This window comes from Ascidiella aspersa, chromosome 1 (assembly GCF_963924565.1).
Source record: "Ascidiella aspersa chromosome 1, kaAscAspe10.2, whole genome shotgun sequence".
NCBI classification, from domain to species: Eukaryota; Metazoa; Chordata; class Ascidiacea; order Phlebobranchia; family Ascidiidae; genus Ascidiella; species Ascidiella aspersa.
The window spans coordinates 39589934-39613298 of record NC_139447.1 but is presented as its reverse complement, the minus strand read 5'-3'; the positions used below and the strand labels follow the sequence as shown (position 1 = coordinate 39613298).

General features: G+C 36.6%; 2 protein-coding genes across 2 annotated transcripts; one reads left to right on the top strand and one right to left on the bottom strand.

Moving 5' to 3' along the window:
- The first annotated feature begins 6378 nt into the window (after positions 1-6378).
- On the top strand, positions 6379-14097 carry LOC146170462 (putative ATP-dependent RNA helicase DDX28). Its single transcript, XM_083381154.1, has 13 exons — positions 6379-6556; positions 6913-7000; positions 7792-7964; positions 8213-8345; positions 8690-8862; positions 9618-9680; positions 9753-9828; positions 10177-10283; positions 10900-11013; positions 11426-11668; positions 12186-12278; positions 13084-13236; positions 13941-14097. Exons 1-13 carry the CDS (start codon positions 6455-6457, stop codon positions 14046-14048), a joined length of 1626 nt encoding a protein of 541 aa, XP_083237280.1. The 5' UTR covers positions 6379-6454; the 3' UTR covers positions 14049-14097.
- LOC146170461 (uncharacterized) lies at positions 13851-22325 on the bottom strand. Its single transcript, XM_083388708.1, has 8 exons — positions 21977-22325; positions 19416-20985; positions 18694-18768; positions 17737-17892; positions 17298-17388; positions 16775-16893; positions 14907-15966; positions 13851-14197 (listed from the first exon to the last, which is right to left on the bottom strand). The coding sequence occupies exons 1-8, from the start codon at positions 22129-22131 to the stop codon at positions 14136-14138; spliced, it is 3288 nt and encodes a 1095-aa protein (XP_083244834.1). The 5' UTR covers positions 22132-22325; the 3' UTR covers positions 13851-14135.
- Positions 22326-23365: the final 1040 nt, after the last annotated feature.

Here is a 23365-nt window from a genome sequence, read left to right as displayed (position 1 = left end):
TTTGTTTTGTTGTCCAGGTACTATTAGGTATACTAGCTGTATATAGTGTAAGAATGAAGTAAATAACTCTATTTATCTTGCCTTGTTGAAATTTGCTGTGGTACCGGTACTTGATATTATTTGCATTGAATTTTTAGTTTCCTAAATGAATTCGGGCAAAAGGGATTTATATAACCGATCTTTAAATTAAATGTTTTGGTATATGTCTTTGGGTTAGGTCAGAAGAATATAAAATTGATAAAGTCGGAACACAATAAAAACTCACACCCGATCCGTTGAAAATTATTGCAGCTCTAAAACCAAAAAGGTCTACGGCAATTGGGGCGTCCAAAGGGTCAAAAAGTCTGACTTTTAGGACTTAAACAATGCAGTAATTTGACTTAACAAATCTACAGAAGAAGATTAAGTTTAATGATACTTGACATGCCCGAACCCAAACGATAACCAGCACCTTAACTCAAATATTGTGCGTTAAACGCTTTAGGTCCCAACACAATAATGTGTGACGTAGCAATTCTATATAACCTGTACGAGAAACTATCTTATGCCCACCCGAGTTTGGGCTTTTCCCAGCGTTCAAATAAAATTATTAAATTAACGCACATTATTTGGGTTCGGGTTAGCGTTTGGGCTCAGGTAGGTCAAGTATTAATTCTATCTCACATTTTTTTATATTTTGTGAAATTTTAGAGGATATTTTTAATTTATCTATGTCGAAAGTTTGCCTAAAGGTCCAATTTGTGCATTGCCACGACTTCAAGGTATAAAAGTCACACTTTTCTGCCACTGGATGCCCTATTTGTCGTAGGCTAGACCTTTTTTGCTTAGAACTGCACTAATTGGGGACTTTAATCTAGTTCTGGACAATGACCTAGATCAAAATGGAAGTAAAAATCAACGTAACCGAAAAGCAAGAGAAAGTCTTTTGCAATATATGACACATTACAAACTAACAGATATTTTTCGCCACAAATTTCAAACCGTTAAAAAGTTCTCAAGGCTTCAGAAACTACCAGCGGCATCATCGCGTTTAGATTTCTTTTTAATTGACGGATCTCTCGTCGAAAACGTTAAAAATGTAGACATAGTCCCCGGTATTATGTCCAACCATAATATGGCAACTCTAGGGGCTGACATTAACCCAGCACCACGCGGTAGAGGCTACTGGAAATTTAATACATCACTATTAAATGACCAGCGTTACAAGGATAAAATAAAAAAGGTAATAACCATATAGGCGAAACCGACCCACATGTAAGATGGGACGCCTTGAAAGCAGTTGTTCGGCAGGAATGATCAATATAGATAATTACTTGTTAGCCTTACATACGAAATGGATCTCTAAACTACTTGACGAAAACGCGGAAGCAGATTGGAAACAAATCGAAGGCCCCTTTATCCAAGGTAACAGATTAGAAGCGCTTCTTAATGGGAACATAGGAACAAACAATGCAATCACAAGGCGCATATACTTCCTATGCGAACGTTACGTTGCGCAATAACGGCGTGCAAACAACTCTTGGAAATTATAGATCCAAAGTCAAACAGCCGTCCGCTTTGACTAAACAAAAAAGTAAAATTCCGCTCAAATGTTTTTTTTATGCCATCACTTATAGATTTCAATATAATTATTCACCAGGATTTATTGAATAGAAACGGCGAGTATCTACAATATGACACATTAGTAAATAAATTTAACTTTACACCTAACAACACAGATTTTGTCCAATTCATAAAATTAATATCGAGTCTCCCAGAAGATGGGATTCGGGTAGCGCAACAACGTCCCATTCGTATAGAACCCCAACATTAAAATTATTTATCCATCAGTATAACTCCACCAAATCGGTTTACGAAAAAATACAAACAACAATTCTCTTTCCTCCAAAAGCTCAATTAAAATGGCACTGGACCTTAAATTGCGGGAGGGCACGTCTGCCATGGGAGAAAATTGACCGCAACCTCTACAATTCAACATTCGAAAACAAACTGAGAAGCTTTCAGATAAAGTTTAACTTGGGCGCAATTGTTACAAACGACTCCCTTTATTCGTTTGGTAAAACCGAATCTAACCAATGTACTTTTTGCAAAAAGGCCACGGAAACGGAACCACTTGTTTTATTTGTGTCCTGTTACGTGTCTATACTGGGAAAACGTGAGTGCGTGGTTAAGTACTAAACTACGAATATCGTGTGTTTTTCCCGCGGGCAATTACTCTTTGGAGTGCACAAAAACGAACCGTGCAAAACATTTGTGAATTTTTTGTTCGTTTTTTCGCTATCTATTTTATTAATAAAAAAAAAATAAAAAAATAAAAAAATAAAAAAAAGAACTGCACTAATTTCTGACATATCGGGTGAAACTCTTACCACGTTCAGTTTTGTAAACTTACGACTAGTAACGTGTACTTGTTTTTTAGCTTTGATAGGGAGCATACGGTAATTTTTCAAAACGTTTAGTCACCGTACTCTAAAATTGTAGTGTCCGGCAAGGTAATATCACTCACAGAAAAATACCGATATTAATACCAGCGAGCGAACCGTTTGACTTTTCCGGTTCAGGTTCGGTTCGGGTTCAAGGATTTTTTCGGAATACGTTTCAGTTCCGGTTTCGGTTCGGAGGAATGTAAAAGTTCTGGTTCAGCTTCGGTTCGACCATCGCTATTTCAAAACCGGTCCATAAAGTTGCGCTTCGGATATGACATAAGTTGCGTTAAATCTGTGGGGGTATGGGTCTGGATTAATGAGTCTTCATTTATATAATTGCCAAGATGAATCGACCACACTCCTACAAGATTTGAGATGGCCTGTCTTCGTGAGGCCATTCAGGTCCAATTCTTTCCTTTAGTTCAGATACATGAACAGTCAATTTTGCTGTCTGAGTAGAAGCTATAAAAGCCTCTATCTCTCTGGTTCAGTCACAAAAGCACTCAAGTTGCTGTCTGAGTAGAAGCTATAAAAGCCTCTATCTCTCTCTCTCCTTTCATATTGATTGAACACGCTATTTATAGACGAGAATCAGTTAAGAAAATTTCTGCGATAAAGAAAGATTTACGTCATTAATTCTTATAATACTTAACAAAATATCACGTGATAACAAGGCGTGGTTTAAACCTTTTTCACACGACTCTTATAGACGGAAATAATATTTTTGTCCAAATATGGCTTGAACAAAAGCGCTTCGATCTACATTGCGACGTAACTGGAGTTCGATTCTAAAAATAATGGATTGTTGACAATAAGGCGAATTTCAAAACAAAGCGCTCACATTAAACGGATATACGTAACATCACATACAGCTCTGACGCATAAAAATTGGTGTAACAAGGCATTCGTTGCAAACTCTAGCAAGAGATATCGGCAATCGAATTTAAACAAAAACTTTCATGACGCAACATTAAGGCGATAAAACAAAGAATTAATTTGATGTGCTGACGTGTTGCGACAAATACTCCCTTTGCAAAGGTTTTGCAGTCATTTCGAATATATAGGAATGACATTATTTTCCAATTGTTTTCGTGTGTTGTGTTTCAGCTGTTGTGAAATGCTTATGGAGCATTGGACGCGAAATTGTCCGATCATTTAACGCATTTGCGCAATTGTTTTTGGTTCGATTCCTGATTCCTCGAGAAAATTTTCGTTTGTGCCTGAACTGGCAAGGAGGATTTTGATGTCAGCGTTCGCTGGTTGCTTGAAATGTGTTTCATCGACACGCCAGAGCAGTTTGCTGTGGCTTTTTTGCTTTTCAGGAAATCTGTGCGGCTTGCAGGTAAAAATCCCTGCGCGGTGCGTTGCAATTCTGACGTCACCAGGAAGCCGTTGTTTTGCGCGTTGCATCTCGATCTATCGCTTTGTCCAACGCTTGTTGTGTTTGTTTTCTGAAATTTCAAAATATTTTTCCGGCAGATGTGTGTTCGAAATTATCTGTAGCAACACTCAGTATTCAAGTTATTTATATTTTGGTTATAGACACACATATTTTCTATACTTATATATATATATAGGCGCGACAGGTTACACTTAAAGTTTGAGACAATTAATTACTGCAATTTGTAATTACTCACGTTACATCTTTTGCGATTCAATACAAAATTAAATTCTATTGAATTTTAACATTGAGCAACATTTCCTTAAAAATTTGCATTTTTTTTTAGTTTGCACAATTCGTTCAATGTAAGTTTTAAAATAACGACGCATCACAAGAAAATACGCTTTGAAGTTGCTGCTTATTCACTATTGCTTTCAACAAAAGGCAGGAAATGGGGTGTTCCTAAAGTTGTGATTTGAAAGCTAATGTTTCGCGTGTGGATAAATCATTATGCTTTTTGATACGAGGTATTTAAACTCGTGTGTAAACGCGGCTGCGTGATGAGAGAAAAACAGACAAAAACCCAAAACGTACCAAATGTTTTAAAGAATTCGGAAATTTAACACGAAATTATTTCGTGCACAACAAAATTAAGTCGTGATTCACAAGTTTAACGCGTTGATTTCAAACTATTGAGCTCCAAGCACAAAAATTAAGCTCTTTTAACATTTATCAAAAGATCGTGCGATCGACGTTTAAGCTTAGACTTCATAGATATAGACTATACATAATTTGCAAAATGCGATACATAATGGTTTGATAAACAGTCGCATAAAAACAATTTACAGACCTTTCAGTCGATATTTTTACTTATTATATATATAATTTTGTTTTTATTTTAAAAGATAATAGATTTTTCACCTGATAAACTAGGCAGAATCAGTTATTGTGAAATCCATAATTCCGTTTCGTTTTCCATGATTCCAAACGGTGGTGATGTCTTTATCGGCAACGCTTGTTTATATTTCGTGTTTCGAATTCCAAGCAAATGCTTTGCTGACGCTATGGAGCGTCTCTTCACGTATCTTTCGATGAGATTAATTTCTTCTAAAGCTGGCTTCTTGCAAGTTCCAAACATGACAGTTTTTATGCGGCTGTTTGTAGGTGGTCCATACAGATTAAGGCACATATTTTTTCTTTGAGCTTCGTTTCTTCAGTCTTCTTGGGAAAGTAGTTTGCAGGTGGTTCGTTCCTCACACGCGGGCATCAATTTGTGGGGGTATGGGTCTGGATTAATGAGTCTTCATTTATATAATTGCCAAGATGAATCGACCACACTCCTACAAGATTTGAGATGGCCTGTCTTCGTGAGGCCATTCAGGTCCAATTCTTTCCTTTAGTTCAGATACATGAACAGTCAATTTTGCTGTCTGAGTAGAAGCTATAAAAGCCTCTATCTCTCTGGTTCAGTCACAAAAGCACTCAAGTTGCTGTCTGAGTAGAAGCTATAAAAGCCTCTATCTCTCTCTCTCCTTTCATATTGATTGAACACGCTATTTATAGACGAGAATCAGTTAAGAAAATATCTGCGATATAGAAAGATTTACGTCATTAATTCTTATAATACTTAACAAAATATCACGTGATAACAAGGCGTGGTTTAAACCTTTTTCACACGACTCTTATAGACGGAAATAATATTTTTGTCCAAATATGGCTTGAACAAAAGCGCTTCGATCTACATTGTGACGTAACTGGCGTTCGATTCTAAAATAATGGATTGTTGACAATAAGGCGAATTTCAAAACAAAGCGCTCACATTAAACGGATATACGTAACATCACATACAGCTCTGACGCATAAAAATTGGTGTAACAAGGCATTCGTTGCAAACTCTAGCAAGAGATATCGGCAATCGAATTTAAACAAAAACTTTCATGACGCAACATTAAGGCGATAAAACAAAGAATTAATTTGATGTGCTGACGTGTTGCGACAAATCTAAAAATGAGGGCCAATAAATGTGGAGAATAATATTTGAATAGTAAGTCATTCAATGAAAGTTACGTGACCCATTAAAAAAACAGCAACCTAAAAAATAAAAAAATCAATGTTTTTTAATCAACATTCAAATTTGTTCCTAAAATTTCGAACATGGCGTAACTCGACTTTTTAAAATACAAGTTGGACGTCATGCTGGAGTAAACCGCTTTTGTTAACAGGTTCGTGTTCGGTTAAAGTTCATGTGCTTTCAAATTAGTCCGTTCAGTTCCGGTTCAGCTACTTAAAATCGTTCAAACAACGTTTCAGGTTCGGTTACGGTTCAAAAAAAATTGACCCAAAACCGGTTCATAAAGTTCCGGTTCGACTCCCTGATTAATACCAGCTGGCTTACGCATGTAGATACGCTTTCATTAGTGATTTCCCGGTTTAAAAATTGTCAATAACAAAACAGGTTTTTGAATAGACTGATGGACCTAAATGTATTCTCAGACTACAAAATTAAAAAAAAACACTTGACCATTTGCAGAATATTATGCATGATTGATCAGCGACGCAGTGATGCATGAACACACATGTTTTTTCTTAATGTTTACGTTTGTATAAAAATAATTTTGTTTGAAACTGTTTAACAAACAAATAAAAAATGACGTTACTGGCAACGAAATACTTCTGCATGGTTTTTCGAGAATCCACGTTCAATAGATGCGTTTTCATGCGAATGGCGTCGTCTTCAATAAACTCAAAGGTGAAAAAAACAATGCAACTAAATTTCTGATGTTTTTTTTTAAACTAAGGAACGTTTTTCGAATAAAATATATTTCAATGTATTTAAAACAGGTTCCTCTGGCAATATATATTATTTTCTACCAACGTTTAAAATAATATATATTGCCAAAGGAACCTGTTTTAAATATACTATGCCTGGTAGCAACAGCATATTTATATTCAAATGTAGTTTGTAAAACGCTTTTATATTATTCAAGTTTTTTTTAAATCAGTTAAATCAAATGTATTTCCATTAGCTGTAAACTTAAGATATAAATATATTTTCTTGTAGTGTTTACCTAAAAAGTATGAGCTGCTCAATTTTTTTATTTACAGGATGAAAAATTACCTGTGATAAGTTACCCTCAAGTTTTGAAGAAAGCAATTATCAGAAGAACTGTAGGAAGAAATAAGAACAACCAATGTAAACATTCTTACACATTCTTCTTTCTTCTAGTTATTTAGTAACATACTAAACTAATAGCTAACATAAAACAACTTTAACATGAACGAGGACTGTATTCTGGACCCTTATGAAAGTAATTGAGTAATCTCACTTCACAGTTTGGCTCTCTTTGAAAATTTTCATGAAATTACTTGAGAGTTTATATCAGAGTGACAAAACTTATTCATTACTTGGCCGGATAACTGTTAAGCATGACAAACGTGGGCCAGATATAAATGTTGTGTGTTGTACTTTATCAACTCAATCTTTGTAAAATGGAAATATAAATCACTATGCATCGAAAAAACTGTAATGAGCTTTATGAAATCATCATTCAGTTTAATCAAAAATTGAATTTGGAATTCAGTATGACAACATATCAACCTTTATTTTGTCCAATATTCGTGTGGACTGGCAGATTTAACCCAGAAGACCATATTTTGGTGATTCCTAGTTTTTTCAGTCAATTCACAGCTATTATTTTTTATTCTCACGAACGTCCCAGCATTATTAAAGCTTGCGCATCCTGGCAAATTCAATTAGGCATCATTTAACTGTATTATGCCTTCATTAGAGAAATATGCCGCATGCTGACAAAATTAACACTGTGGGCCAAACCGTGGTTTTAGTTTGGTGTGGCCTGAAGATGAGAGGCCAAATATAAAATTTGTTCAAACTTTCTAAACTTTATATAATTGATAAAATTTATATATAGTATTTTTTAGTGAATTCATAATAATTATCATTTTTTATTCACATAAACTTTACAGCAATATTGAAGCTAGCGCGTCCAGGCAAACTGCTTATAAGTACCGACAGCTCATCAGCGAAGATGTACACAAACGAGTTCATCACAAAGTTTAAACCACCAGAGCTGACATCAGCGACGTGGAGAAACAGAAAAAGTCCGGGAAAGTTTCTTACAATCCACGCTACTGGAACGGTTTGTTGTTTTGCTGCTAACTTTAACAGCATTTGTTTAATTGAACAAATTGTGCTGTAGAGGTAATGTAGTTTGCTAAAATCAGCCAGCCTATGATTTTTTTTATTTGATATTAATATAATAAAAATTTATGCAACAAAAAGGTAATTGTTAATAATAATGTGGGTTAAATTCAGAAGTGTAAAACTTAAAAAACTGTTTGTTTTTTTCAAAAATTAACAGACTTTATTCGTGATTATTTATTTAAGATTCCAGCATTAAGGGAAGAGTCTTCTTTCGACAAATTAGATTTGTGTCCGGAAATATTAAAAGCTCTCCGACTATTGAACATACAATCACCCACAAATGTACAAACTAAGGTCATAAAACGGATCTTGGACGGTAAATAAAGTGATTAATTTTGCATTTAAATTTCCTTTTTGTTTTTATTTATTCTTACAAATTTTACCTAACTAAAGACCGACCAGTAATTTATAAATATCAAATATTGTCAAAATTTAAACTTTTTAGGTTCAGCCAACAAAATAAACTGATATATAGTTGCCTATTTTTTTCTATACAACAATAAAAAATAGAAAGAACGGCTTGTTATAAAACAAAAACTTTATATGGATAATGAAAAACAAATGTTATATCGTCTTTTCGAACATAAAAAAGATAGTGATATATTGGGACTTGCGTTTACTGTCTGAGTTGTGCAAGCTTAAGTTACTTTTATTTTGCAGGTGGCAATGTGATGTTTGCTGCTGAAACTGGAAGTGGAAAAACTTTTGCGTACTTGCTTCCAATTTTGCATCGGTTATTTGAAACGAGAACGACTGCAGAAAACTCTGAGGATTCGTATTCCCCACGAACCGTTATTTTAGCTCCAACTATGGAGTTGTGCGATCAAGTTGTGGTAACAAATTGTTTTTTAAGAAGATATTAAATCTTGTCCACTTACAAATATTTTAACTTACTTTGATGGCGGAAACAACTCCAATAAATCTTGTTTATGTAACAAACCCTGTACAACCTTACCGAGTTTCAAGGATCCTGATTTTTTTCCCAAGAAAACCTGGGTTTTATTTGGGCAGCATATATACAAGTAAAATGAATATAACCAATTTTTTTTCTGTTGCTAATCATAAGCATAAAAGCGCAGCTTTGACAGCCCAATTCTCTTTAATGAACTTTTTGTAAGTAAGGAGAACTTATTACATCATTCTTATAAGTGCGAATTTAATTATATGAGCTATGTCTTGGTATTTTACTCAAATATTTCTCAAATTTTGGAGAAATCTTTCTCAGAACCAATCTCAACAAATTTAAATATTTAAACTATTGCAGATGTCGACCCAACCAAATTAAATGGCGACCCAGTTAGGGGTTAAAAAAACTCGTTTTATACTTACGCTGAACCAACACCAAAAACAAAAAAGGTTAAAATGTTTAACTATTGCCTTGTGCAGTTTTAAACTTGGGCCTTACTTCTGTGGTGGCACCTGCTCCCTAGTGGAGACATGTTGCCCGAGGGGTGGGCTCAGACACTATAGGCTACTGACTTACTCAGAAATGCCCGGCCTCTTCTTGGCCGATGGTAAGAATCGAGCCACAACCCTTACCTTCTTTATTTACTTTTCCTGTTAAAACAACTGTTTATTTTTACTTTAGAACATGGGAAAATCTTTGCAGCTGCCTTTCAAGTTCAAAACTCTCAAGTCGAAAGATATTTTTGTGAGTTTCTGCTTTTTAACTTGTAAGTTTCTCGCAAAACGGCCAGATCTAATTTTTAAATATCTTTTGCAGAAAGCAAGTACAGCGCTTCCCAAATCTGAAATTGTGGTTTCTAGCCCTGACATGTTAATACAAGCTCTTAAACAAAGTATGTTTTTGTTTTTATACTAATTTTCAAAGTTTTTGACCATACTAAGGCCATAATATCTGGGTACCAAGTCTTTTATTTGGCCAAAAGCTATACTCTTGTTTAATACGCAACACATAACTGTTGTTGTATCCTGTAGCATAGAGAAAAAAAACTGTAAGTTGTTGCTGGCGGCGTTGGGCATCATTTTAATTTTCCTTTGGGCATCGCTAAATAATTTCATTTCCTATCTAAAAGGTGGAAAATTTAGTCAAAATAGTTAAATTACTGTAGGTTAGTGCGTCGCAAGAGAAAAAGTTTGAGAACCACTACAGTAGCAATATAGCATAATACCCTGCTTACTTTCAGGAAAATTGAACCTTAGCAAGTTAGAATTTTGCGTTCTTGACGAATGTGACACTTTGCTCGATGACAGCTTCGCACCAGGTGTCCACAACATTCTACAGCGATTCAATGTACGTAAAAGTGTAAAGCATGTGTTTTAACAAACTGCTACTCTGCTAGCCTAGCAAAAATACAAAAATTAAAAACTTGTTCGATCACCGAGGTCTTTAATTTTATTTATGTTTGTTTTTAATTTTGATACACTTTATACACTTCAATTTATTCTATGTGTTATGCGCTTCACCAGTAAAATGTTCCCAGTTGAGTGGATGTTGCCTTGCTATACTTACCCATGTATTTGTAGCAATAATTTACGACTTCAGTGTAGTAGCCTATACTCAGTTGTAGTAACTTATTTCGCCCATTTTCCACATTAAAAATGGATTCCATGTCAATTTGTTTTGGCAGTTTGTAACATTTTTTTACGTAAATTATATTTTTTTGCTTAACAATAATCAAGGTAACAAAGTTTGTCAAAATTCTATATCTGTCCCGCAATAGTAAATCATAACAGTTATCCGAAACTGTTTGTTGACCCTATTTTAAATAAATGTATGTTTTTGGTTTATGTTCAATGTAAAAGAGTTTCCAAATGTTGTTCTTCCTTAATTATTTTAGCTTGCGGTTTGCCACCACTGCATTGTTTCGTCACATCTGCAGTAATCATCTTTAATGCTTTCCATTTAGATTAATTCTGGGAAGCGCACACCTCTTGGAGATAGAGCCAACACCGCCCAGTTAATCATGTGCAGCGCTACTTTCCCAAAATATGCAACAAAAGCAATCCAGGATTTGATTGAGGTTAGAAACATATCAAAACTTTTCTTACAAGATAGTAATCTACAATTATCTTAAGTCAGACCTCTTCAATCTCTGCTATCTGGGTCTCTGGGAATTATTTTTTTTTCACCGACATAAAAAGTACAAATTTACTTAATTAATAGTAATAAAATCTAATTAATTGGATTAGAGCATGTAGCGAAATATTTCATGTGTTCATTGTTATTTGGCAAATAATAGGTAAGGGTTGGCATACAATTTAATTAAAACAATCCAAAGACATTTAAAGAATTAAAAAAAAAAATTATAGCTAATGAAAGGTCTAAAATTAAAGCGCTTGGCATTTTTTGAATAAAATTTAAGAAAAAAAACACATTATAAATACAATTGCCGACATAATAATAAATATGTTTGATCGCAAATATTTTTTCAGGAGAGGGACGTTGATGTGGTTCGAACTGGTTATTTACACCGGGTGGCGCCACATGTCACCCACAAGTTTATGAGGGTGAAACCTTCGGAAAAACCCGGCGAACTTATCACCATCGTCAAGCAAATGATCGACAAGCACGCCATCATTTTCTGCAACAGCCGCAAAAATGTGCGGCAAGTTTATCAGTTTTTCCTCGAACATGGAATCGCGGCTCACAAAATCGACGGTGAAGATGAAAGCCAGGTGAGATTTTATTATACTTAAAAATGGAAAGTTGCAACTGTGGTTGGCACTAGATCAGCGATTAAAACCTTATTTTTTTAAGTTAAAATTTTGTTTTCCAAATTAAATTAAAATTAATAAATTTTTAATCGGTTATTGACAGGTAAGGTTGTTATCAACTTCAAAAAGGAAATGTTTTAACTGTGTTTGAAACCAAATTTCTAGAAAAGTTACGACATAGAAACATCCTTTTAACTAGTGTATAAGCATTTAAATGGACTTTTTTAAGTTCAATGCTAAGGTTAAAACTTAACTTGAAAAAAAAAAGGGGGGGGGGGGGGGGGGTGTCGCGGGGACGAAAAAGTGAGAACCACTTCTCGCAAATGTTTTTAAGAAAAAAAACCAACAAATTAACAATTAAAATTAGCTGAAAACCAACTCGCAAAATGGCTGTTCTCGTAGATATAAATAAAGCAATTTTTAATAATAATATTAGCCTGAATTGTGTATGTCATCCACCATTTATATTTTTTTACAGTCCAGAAGAAAAGGACTGAACCAGTTCATCAAGGGCCAGGCAAACTTCCTTATCGCAACTGATGTGGTGTCGCGAGGAGTGGACACCAAACAGGTTGGTTTATATTATCCACATATCCAGCGAACAAAGGTGTATTTTACATGGTTTTGGCAACGGGTCTTCACTGACAGAACGCACACACGTAAATATCTACTTTTAAATCACTTTTTGACGCAATGGCGGTAAAACTGAAATAAAAGACTAATAATTGTTTTGTAATTAACCAAAAATGAATTGTAACGTCCTTGTTTAATGAATTGAGCGATAATTACGTTGTCATCGATTTGAAGAAATTTGATGAAATGATACTGACGAGGAATGGCCGAAAATATTGGACAGGAACCGACACATGATCCGATAACAAATAAACATAGGAATTTAGCCATCACGATACTTTTTGTCCAAAATATCGGGAATTTCTCTTAAACGTATACCTGCACATGTATTCTGATGATACTGAGATCAGGGTGCGGCTGACTTTGATGACCTAACGGTCTTTCGCTGCTCCCTGGGAACCTGCTTCCCAAACAATAAACATATCTATATTTATCTATCAAAATAAAAAGTACCGAACATTTCCTTCCTAGTACTGATCAACTAATATACGGACTTGCACTACATTCCTAATTAGACCAATTAATTTCGGCTTTCCAAAACTCCCGGGAGAGCAGGGGTTCATCGCCCCCTCGTGGGGTACGTGGAGTTTTAAGGGGTCCACGAAGGCTGGTTGGAATGTTAATTTATGATTTGAAATGATAGGGGGGGGTGCGTGCCACTTTTTGTACCCCTGCATTGAATAATCGCCGTGTCCAAAACTTCCCCTATATCACCCACTAAATGTTTTATCCAACCCACACAGGTGGAAGTGGTGATCAACTACGACGTACCTAACCACGTGTCAGACTACATCCACAGATGCGGTAGAGTGGGTAGAGTTGGCCAGGAACACCAAGGTACGGTCATCACTCTGGTGGCCCGAAAGTGGGAAGTCGACGTGGTGAACAGCATCGAGGTACAAACTCAACTTTTATGTTGCAGTAATAACTGAGGTTCAGGCGCGGATCTAGGATTTTTGTTTAAAGGGGGCTATAACTTTATTTTCAAATACGACTTCACAAAAAGATCTATACGTGACGTTAAAGTTCGTTTATTTAGTTGAAGTTTTAGGTTGGTGCTGTGTTGCTTTCAATGCAAAAACTCTATACATTCTTTAAGTTGACAAATTTTCATGGCAAGCGCGATTTTTTTGCTTTTGCGTAGTTATTAACATAGGCAAATATACATTTTTGGGTTCACGTGCACCCCCTCCCTGTCGAGGTCTGGCATCAAGGAACTTGAACCACTAGGTTAGGCAACAGTATATTGTAATAAACAAGGCGTAACCCTAACTCTGAAATTTATATTACAAAGCTCCATTAGTCATTTATCATATAAATTAGATATAAAGCTATTTATGCTGATTGTCTTTTATGTTCTGTTTTGTTCCAGCATCAAGTGTACAACTTCAACTTTTTTATTTTATTTGATGATTTTTTTCACAAAAGCGAAATATGAACCAATCATTGCAGTTCTGATACAAAATTTATAACTATTTACAGAGAATCGTGGATTAGATCCATTGTTGGCAGAAAATAACTGGTCTCTGTATTGCGAACATTCATTGGAGTTTTCTTATATAGTTTTTAAGTTTTAATTAATCCTTGCTATTTTCCGCAGGAGGCAGCACGGAGAAGGGAAGAAATTACTTCTGTGAGCGCCAACATAAAGCGCCACCATGAGGACAGATGGCGGAAGAAAACCGGTCCGCTAGATGATGCAGTTTAAGCAGCGGTGCTAAGTCGAATGTTTTTGTTGTTAATAAAACGCCAGCGAATATGTACACGGTGATTTTTACAGCAGACAGTTGTTGGTTTAATCCTCGTCACTTGCAAGTTCCATACTTATTCCACTCGCGTCCGATTCGTCCCCAGCATCTGTAGAACAATCATAAATGAAGGTACCGCCATAAGTCAAGTAAATGAAAGATGTACATCAAAATACGTGTACACAACTGTGATTTAGAGACCTTTCGTAGTCTCTTTTTGACCTAAGATAACGGCTTACACAATAGTGCATTGGAATGACCGAATCTGTCAATCAATGATTTAAGCAAGGCAGGCTTGGGTGTATGACCAATTCACTATTGACCACACATTGTGCTGTACACTTCATTGTGCATGAATAGAAAAGCAGCATCTGTTTCTAGTTTATGTGGAGTTTTTGAATGGATGTTTAATCACCTAATTTTAACCCAAGGTATTTAACACAAAAACGTACAAGTCAAGCCAAATTATTGACCCAAGTCATTACAACACTGACTTAACATTTTTCCAATACACCACACCGAAAAGCCATCGCAGACTCGCCGAATCTGTCGATCTATGATGCAAGCAGAGCAAGCCAGAAAAACAACTAGCCTGCAGTGAGGTTCGAACTCACGACCTCCGGTCAAGCCGGGACCGTGGCTCTACCAACTGAGCTATGCAGGCTCAGAAGGGAACGAGTTGAGAAACAACCATGCGCCGTGGCTTGCTCATTCTGTTAGTACAAGCAACTTCACACTGGGGGATCATCACACATACACTATTTCTATTAATCCAAATACGCTTAACTTTGATATTACTTTAGTTTTAAGTGACAAACCTGTTGCATCAAACACATCAACCGTTCCAGGGGGCGGGGGTTCGTTTTTGATGATCGCTTTTGGTTCCGGCTCCGGTTCCACTGGGGGCGGTGGAGGGGGTTTAGTCACTTCAGGGGCTTTTTTGATCACAGCCCCAGCTTTCATGATCCCTAGGGGTCTTGCAGGGGGCAGAGAACGGGTAGAAGCAGCAAGAACAGCGTTCATGGGTGGGGTCGTTTTAGGGGTTATGGGGCTTTTTAGTGGAACCCCTTTTATTCCCGAACGAATCTGAGTGTTGGGGGTGCTCACCCCGAAACCCGATCGCTTCACCAACTTGCTTCCCGTGTTTATCTTCGGTGAAATCGCGGGAGCCTTTCCAGTCAACTTCGCCGCAAGCTTGCCTTTCTCGATTTCCTCGCTCTTATTTTTGGGCGCTGGTTTCTCTTTGGGGGTGATTACCGGGGGCGGGGGAGTAGGGGCTTCTTTTTTCTTCGGGGCCTCTGGAGATTCTTTCTTGTCGCTCTTCTTCCAGGTAAACTTAGAGAAGCCGATCCCGGGACTTTTGCTCCCTCCTCCGTATCCACCTTTGGAAGCTGACGAGCGACTGTTTCGACTCGACTTGGAAAAATCTTCCTTGCGGTCGTAGCTGCTCCGACTCATTTTCTCATCGTTCCCGTCGTAATCGTTGTAACCCGGCGACCACCTGCCTCCGTGCCGAGTCGACTTCTTCTCATCAGCGACTCTCAAATCGTGATGCGACTCCTCAAATCTTCGCTTGGGAGCGTGCTTCCTCTCAGGACTCGGTTTCTTGTAACTCTCGTACCTCTTCGGAGGTGTCCTCTCCCGATAAGCTCTCTTCGGAGGTGGAGGAGTGCTCACAGGAGCATGTTTTTCCTCCTTGATCCTCTCGTAAGGACTCCTGACTTGTGAGCGATCCAGGGACATCCGCTCCTGCTTGAGCTTGGGAGTTTGATCGAGATCTCTTCCACCTGCAACCTCCTCTTTGAGCTTCTTGATCTTCTGAGCGGCTTGGTCGATGTCGTAAGCTTTCTCGTATTTTGGATGATCCTGGCAGAATTTCTGAAATTACAAGAGAATATTTGAGCTAACGGTTAGAACAGTTTCTTAGCCAATATAGTGAACATAAAGACACACACCGGGAGTTGTGCTAAACATCCTGGTAGAATTTTTGCAAAGAAGCAAAAGGGTAAGAATTCAGTGCAAAACAGTTCTGCACATCTGGTGTTGACGGCATTTTAAAACTTGTGCTGTTATATTGCAAGCTGAAATATTATTATAGCAAACTTCCTAACTAAACGGGCCAATTTTTAGTTAGTATAATATTCAAGCATCTAAGGCAGAATTGGGCAACTATTTTTTTACGCAGGCCGAAGCTTAAAATGTTGTGGCGGGCCAGGTCAAAATAGAATATCAAATTCAAGCGATAAGACGTCTCATTATGTTGGGAGCTGTGCGCAAATGTACAACTGAAGTCAATTTAAAGGGGAAAAGGCATCGTGCCTATTGGGTTTAAAATGCAAACTTTAATATAGATTTAGAGGGGAACGGCGCACATTGAGCAGATATAATATATATACATTTCTTGATATTTTGGGATTAATCAAGTGGTATAGGTGCGCGGTAACCCAACAGCTCAAGGTTAAAATTTTGCACTAACCCACTTACAATACCTTTTTGCTTTTTGAGGCTTAAGGTTGCTAATATGTTCCTTGCGTTACAATATGACCCTAATTATAAGATAATATTTTTCGGTAACGAGACATTTAAAAACACCGCAACATTGAGGGTTGGATTGCATTTTTACCAACATGGCAAGTTGATTGTTACTCAACCTTTTTTCAATTTGCCAACAGCAACAGTTTCATACCTTGTATTTTTCGTTGTGTTCGATGCCATGGCAATGGTCTTCTGCCTTGAATTCGTCGCTGAAATGTTCTTTGCAAATTTTGCAGTAATAACTGAGAACTGGCATCAAAAACTCGGCACCTTTAAATAACGGCATATTGTAATAAATATGGTGTAACTTATTAGTTAGAGTAAGGCAGTGTTTCTCAAACTATAGGTTGTGGCCTTAAACGTTTGATTTGGTTGGTCAAATGTTGTAGTTTTATATGGTTACATATATTAAGATTAATTGTTGGCAAAATTTCTCTAGGCAATACAAAGTTCAGTAAATTAATAAGATTTAAACTTGTTTATGCCATTTGTTTTATGTTCGCTTTGGGCTTGCAAAAAGTAACCTAAAGATAATTTGGTCACCCAAGCTTTGCTGTTGTACTTACTTACTCTTAATATTTAGGTGGACAGGAAAAAACATTCAGAAACACTGGGGTAAGGTGAAAAACTTTCATACAAAATAAATTGCAAAGTTTTCTTTATAAAATTCTCACCTTTAAGAGGGACAGGAATGGAATATGGATTCTTCTTTTTGTTCTTTTGGTTAATTTTTTTCATCCAAGGTTTATCAGACGGGTCCATTTCCTAAACAATGAACAATATTGCAGATGTTTGTTATGTTTTACAACAACACAAAAATACATAAGATAAAACAAGCATAGGCGAAACCTATAACAGCAGTTCTTAACCTGTGCGCGGGGCAAGTGGGTAAATATTCTAAAATATAAAACATTTGTTGTTTATCTTTTTTATTTCTCGTTTGACTTATCTCATTCACAAACATTTATTCAAAAATAAAGCATCTATGAGGTATTGAGGTCTATAAAGTACAAACTAATCAAAATTAGAGCTTATCGGGTGCTCAGCCATGTTAATGGGTCTACCGGTTTGCCATGAGGTGGACAGATTAGGAGACATTGCCCTAATAATTACCTTCTTGTGGTTCTTTGAATGCAGATGTCCTAGAAATTCAAGCAATTTTCCTGTGTGTTCATTGCAAATCCTACAAGTGTGTTTCCCGGGGTCAACGTACTGGTATTTTGGAGCTTCATCTTCACTTGAATCATCACTATCGTCTGAATCACTGCTCTGCATTGTCAAAACACGCATTTTCAACAAAATCACTCTTCATTAAATAAAATCAAAATTATCTGAATTGGCTTATTTAAGCTGTGTCATAACTTGTCCAACTTAAAAGATTTGACGGGTTATGTTTTTCAAATAAAGCAAATATATGCATATTTCATACTTTGGCAACCCCAATTGTATTCATATGTCTTCCACCAAAGATATTGGTGGGATGCAGTTACATGATATCAAATTAGAAATCTAATTTACCAACAACAGTGAAAGATACACACATGTGCTTAACAACTGTGATCTAGATATGGCCGAGGTCGTGAACTCAAACCACAGACTAGTTGTTTTTCTAGCCTGCATTGATTGACATATTTAGTCTGTGATTGCTTCAAGTGTATTACCAACAACAGTTGGGCAATACAGCCAAGCAAAAAAACTCTTAATAAAATATGTTTCATTTATTTGCTTTGTGTAAATTGCAACGCTTAAGGAATAATGGCCTTGTGCCAGTTACACAATAATAAATAGAAAAAATGAGGTTATGTGTTAACAGTACACCGAAAGTCATGGCAGACACTCCGAACTTGTTTGTTTTAACAGTTTGATTTTTTGTTTTAATTTTGTTTAGAAAACTAATGAAATAGCTCTTTAATCATTCATTCAACTGTTGGTTCAACTAAAAACAGCTTTAGAAGGACCAAATTTGTTAGAACATATGCATGTGTTTCATACATTTAGCAAATTTCTAAAGTGTCAAAAATTTTAAACAATACACAGAAAAGGCTCGTGCAATGGTCGATGGCAACTTACATCAGTGGAGCTTTCAGCACACGCCGCTCTTTCTGCAGCCAATCGGATCTCATTTATCTGTTTTTCAACACCGGCCTAAAATAAATAAGATCTGTTAGAAACTGTGTGCTGCAAAAGTGACGTTTTGTTTTGTTACAACCTGCAAGGAAAGTAACATTGGCAGAACTTAAAAAACAAATGTTTTTGTAACAAAAATTAACAGGATCTTATTTTAGGCAAACACAGCTTTATTAAGCTATGACAACTAGAAAAATGTTTACTAAAAGAACGATTGGACTTTAAATTAATTTTAGCAAAAATACAAATTTTTTGTTAAATTGGCAAAAAATATTTGAAGGAATCCTAAATTTTATCTCATGTACATCTTTTCATGTCGGATTGCGATATTTTTGTCCAAAATATAAGGTATTGGTTTTGAAATAAAATGTAAATTATTGAAACCTATTAACTGTGATAACATATTTAAACAGTCATCTGCTATCTAATTCTTGATGTGAGAGAACATTAAAAAAGTGTCATAAAACTTATTCTAACTAATTTGTACATAAATTTTGCACAACCAAAGGAAATACTATTTTGGTGCCAACGAATAAATTGATTGCACTTGAATTTCAGCAGAAAACGTTAAAATTCATCAGAAATGTTATTTTTGTTGAACTAACAAAAATTAGCTTTTAAAAGGAAATAAACTGGTGTCCTGTGTTACTGTTATGTGTATTTACCTGCAGCAAAGAGTTTTGTCGCATGAGTTCCTGATCGCCAGCCGTTGCTGCTTGTCGCTTTTTTTTACGAACCAACTCAAGTTGCTGCCTCTTCAACTTCTCCAGCTCGACCTCAAGGAACTTCAACCTCTGCTTCCTCGCTCTTCGCTCCTCCTCGGCAGTTTTCGGATCGACCTTAACCTTTGGCTGCTCGACAGGTTGGATCACCTTCAAGTTGGGGTGGTTTTGCTGTGTTTGGACGACTGCTTTCCCTGCCATCGGGTGCTGCTGGTAAACAAGCTGCGGAGGACCTGATACTTGCGGCTGGTAAATGTAAACACCCCCAGCTGCCTGACCCTGCTGTAATACTTGTGGTGTGATGTACTGCGCACCCTGGATCTGATGAGCTCCTTGGATCTGGTAAGGCATCTGTATCGCTGAGTTGTTCGACTGATAGCTGGCCATTGAGACAGAAGGCTGGATCTGCTGTTGCTGTTGTTGTTGTTGTACGTTAATCACAGGTACTTTGTCCTGCTTCTTTGCAGCTGATTTCTTTTCCTTTTTAGTTTCTTTCGGAGTTGTTTCGTCCGAGTTATCTTTGGCAGCTTTTTCTTGGATCTGTTTGGAAAGCTCAAAATCAAATCCGATCGCTTTGAGAACATTTTTCAGGGCGTTGTTATCGAAACCACCAGGAGTAACATTGGCAGCTTCTTCTTGGGATATCTTTTGAAGAGGCTCTGGCTCTGGTGACTTTGTTCTTCGTTTTAGGATTGACTTTTTAGTCGGCTCAGCTGCTTTAACAGAGTTCTTCTGCACCGGAGTACCATCACCGTAAAGAAACCTCTCCTCATCATCCATGGTTTCCGAGTGGTGTCTCTTCGGAGGAGTGTTACCATAAGCCTGGCTGAGCGCGTTCAAAGAATGTCCTTCCCTGTCTGGGTTGATGTAGCCTCGTGAGTTCGATTCATGTTCTTCCCTCCTGTAAGACTTTTTCTCTGCTTTTGAACTTCGGTCCAACGAGGAATGTAAGTATCCTCGCTCATTGTTGGGAGCAGGGCCAGATCCGGAGTACATCGTCATTAGAAAGTCATCCGCTGGTGCCGATTTCTTCTGGGATCTTCGTTTCCCACTGTGACGGCTGCTGCTTCTGCTGCGACTTCCGCTAGAATCAGAACTCGAGGGGTATCTTGCTTTTCCTCGTGGCGAGATTGATCGTCGCAGATAGTTTCTCGGGCTCTGTGGTGCCCTCGCTGGATCATTGTAGTCGTACGAAGGAGAATGACCTCTTTGTTGTGGAGGTGGACTTCTTCCTCGTTGTGGAGAGCGCTTGTATTGTCTTCCAGGCGAATCAAAATACTTTGACGATTGCTCGGCAGGATACCTAGACTTGCCCTGGTTCGGCGACCGCATTCTCTCCATAGATCTCCCACTCTCGCTACGATATTGATCCTCCGGCATTCTCCCAGAGTACGACCGGTCTTCTGTATGCCACTGGTGCTTGTACTGATCGTTCTGCCACTGTCTCGGGTCGGGGGGATACCCTTGCTGGGTCCGTTCAGGGGGATAGCCATCTCTCCTCTCATCCATCATTCTGAAACACAATGAGAGGAACGCGTTAAGCTTTTTTTACTTCTATTATCAACTGCTAGATTGTATTTGGAATAGACTATAAAATTCTCACCTGGTCATACAAGTACTGGTATTGTGGATTTTATCAAGATCAAGATGACAAACTTATGAAGATGAGTGTATTTTCCAGGTGATCAAAAAGAAGAAACTGAGAGTTCCATTTGGTTGCTACTTATGTTGCAAACAGACGGTGGGTGAAAGACTCAATTTAGAATTGTGCAACTTTGTTTTTGACTACTTTAAACTGTCTGGTAAACATCTAAGGCTGATTGTAATAAAACAGACCTAAAACCAAAGTATCAAGTCTAAAAAGCATTCTTCTGTAAGTCTTCATTATAAAACTAAGTTATTACCTTTGCAAATATTATCTAAGTGTATTTTCTCAATGTATAAAGACTTCATTTCTGAACAAAAAAACTTCAGTTGGCTTTGTAGAGCCTGAATTGCTGATTTGTTTTTCTTGTATCACATATATGACAAAACTTTGATGTTCAATGAATTTTGAGTTTTGTTTTTCAGCAACAATCACATAATGTGGACCTTCTCGAAATGCTTTTACTTTTAATTCTTGGCAACTTCATTTACACTTTAACTGACAACTTGCATTAAAATCTTTACAACTTTTTGCTTGTTTTGTTTTAAAACAAGATGAGCCTATTTATATTCAGAATATATATATAAAAAATAAGTACAGTTCCATTTAAATAAAACTCTTAGCTCATGCCTTCTCAGTTTTCTGCAAGCTCAACTATTAAAAACAAGACATCGACCAACAACTTTGCTGTTTTGCTGTCATCCAAAAGATTGACTTAACTGGATTCTTTTTTTGATGCAAAAAACATTCAATCTTCCGTCATCGATGGATAGAAGTAACAACGAACAATTATCAACAAACTCAAAAAAACTCTAAATATAGCACTACAATTTTTTTTATACAAATACTGTAAACTTACCTTGATCCTGTGCTAAGTCTCGGACCGAGTCGATTCCTCAAATCACCACTAGGGGAGCGTGATTTATTCTGTGGCGAATTATTTGCTTTCTGATAATAAACGTCGTTACCAACTGTGATCCGAAGGCCTTCATCCATTCGTCCGCGACTTGACATGCCTGTGGATGAAAATCACTTCTCGAAAGTGATAGTAATTAAATCCTGGTTCTCAAACAATCTGAAATACAGAAACTTAATTAAAGGTTGAAATAATGTAAATATGAATATTACAAATCTCATTTTTTAAACTATGCAAAATAAATTCCTGATAAGGATTAGTCTTTGTGCACTTCAAAGCGGAATTTTTCCAGTTTGCAATTTGTTAAAGCAAGCAAGGTTCACAAAAAAATATCAGCAAAAAAGCATAAACTGCTGAAATTAAGCTAAAATGTCGGTACACAACAACTAGCTGCTAAAACGTGCCAGAAAAGAGGATGTTTACGTTCTACATGTCTCTAAACACCTTGCTAAACGGTTTTATCAACTACAATTTATTTTGAGCGGGGGCTGAATGCACTAAAAAGAATGGCAACAGCCAACAGCCATCTTTGAGCAACTGCGAAGTGTGAAAATCAGAACTGCAAGCGAAGGAAAAACAATTGTGTTAATGATATCCAACTGTGCTGTTCTCCGAATGATTTATTTCAACATACTTGAAATTGAAATAAATCTAAATCTGTTAAACACTTTTTAGTTATTTTACCAATGATTTTCATTGGCTTTACAACGATTTTATAATTAACTTTGTTTTTAGAAAATTAATAATGCGCGAAAATGCACCTGAATCCGTGTGAAACGTGTGTTGGCCATGTGTTGAGATTTTTTTGCAAATTTTAAAGAAAACAATGGATTCGTGTTAATGTTTCGTAACTTTTGCACTCTGTGTGGTTTACATATAATAGCTCACGAAATTTAGTTGCAAATAATGGTAGAAGCGTTTGTCGTTTTGCGGAAAAAAATGTTATAATCACGTATTTTGTTAATAAATAGTATTAAGCTGTTTTATCACTGTAATCCTACTTTAACGTAATCTGTTTTTTTTTTTTACCTATTTTTTAAGTCTGTCAATAGTTAGTAAATGTAATTGTGGTAATTAAACTCCTGTTAACGCTGGTATAGAATCCTACAACATTTTTACACTAACGAAATACGTTAGAAAACCAGTGGTGAAAATTGAAAACTGGAGATGAAAAATATAATAATATTTACCAACCTTGTACCCTAACCCAAATATTGTGCGTTGAATAAATAATTTAAACGCTGGATTTAAATTCAGAGCCTATATTTTAATGCAGATTCACTATTTAACCATGTATTTATTTGCAGGCATATTTGATAACAATTTAAAACA

Excerpts from the sequence above, each read along its gene's own strand:
- LOC146170462 (XM_083381154.1), top strand. The coding sequence starts at position 6,455 with ATGACGTTACTGGCAACGAAATACTTCTGCATGGTTTTTCGAGAATCC. Across the intron at positions 7,001-7,791 it reads AAGAAATAAGAACAACCAAT|CAATATTGAAGCTAGCGCGT; the intron begins GTAAACATTCTT and ends TAAACTTTACAG. Across the intron at positions 7,965-8,212 it reads CAATCCACGCTACTGGAACG|ATTCCAGCATTAAGGGAAGA; the intron begins GTTTGTTGTTTT and ends TATTTATTTAAG.
- LOC146170461 (XM_083388708.1), bottom strand. The coding sequence starts at position 22,131 with ATGTCAAGTCGCGGACGAATGGATGAAGGCCTTCGGATCACAGTTGGT. Across the intron at positions 17,389-17,736 it reads ATTCAAAGAACCACAAGAAG|GAAATGGACCCGTCTGATAA; the intron begins GTAATTATTAGG and ends TTCATTGTTTAG. Across the intron at positions 14,198-14,906 it reads TGATGTGTTTGATGCAACAG|ATGCTGGGGACGAATCGGAC; the intron begins GTTTGTCACTTA and ends ATTGTTCTACAG.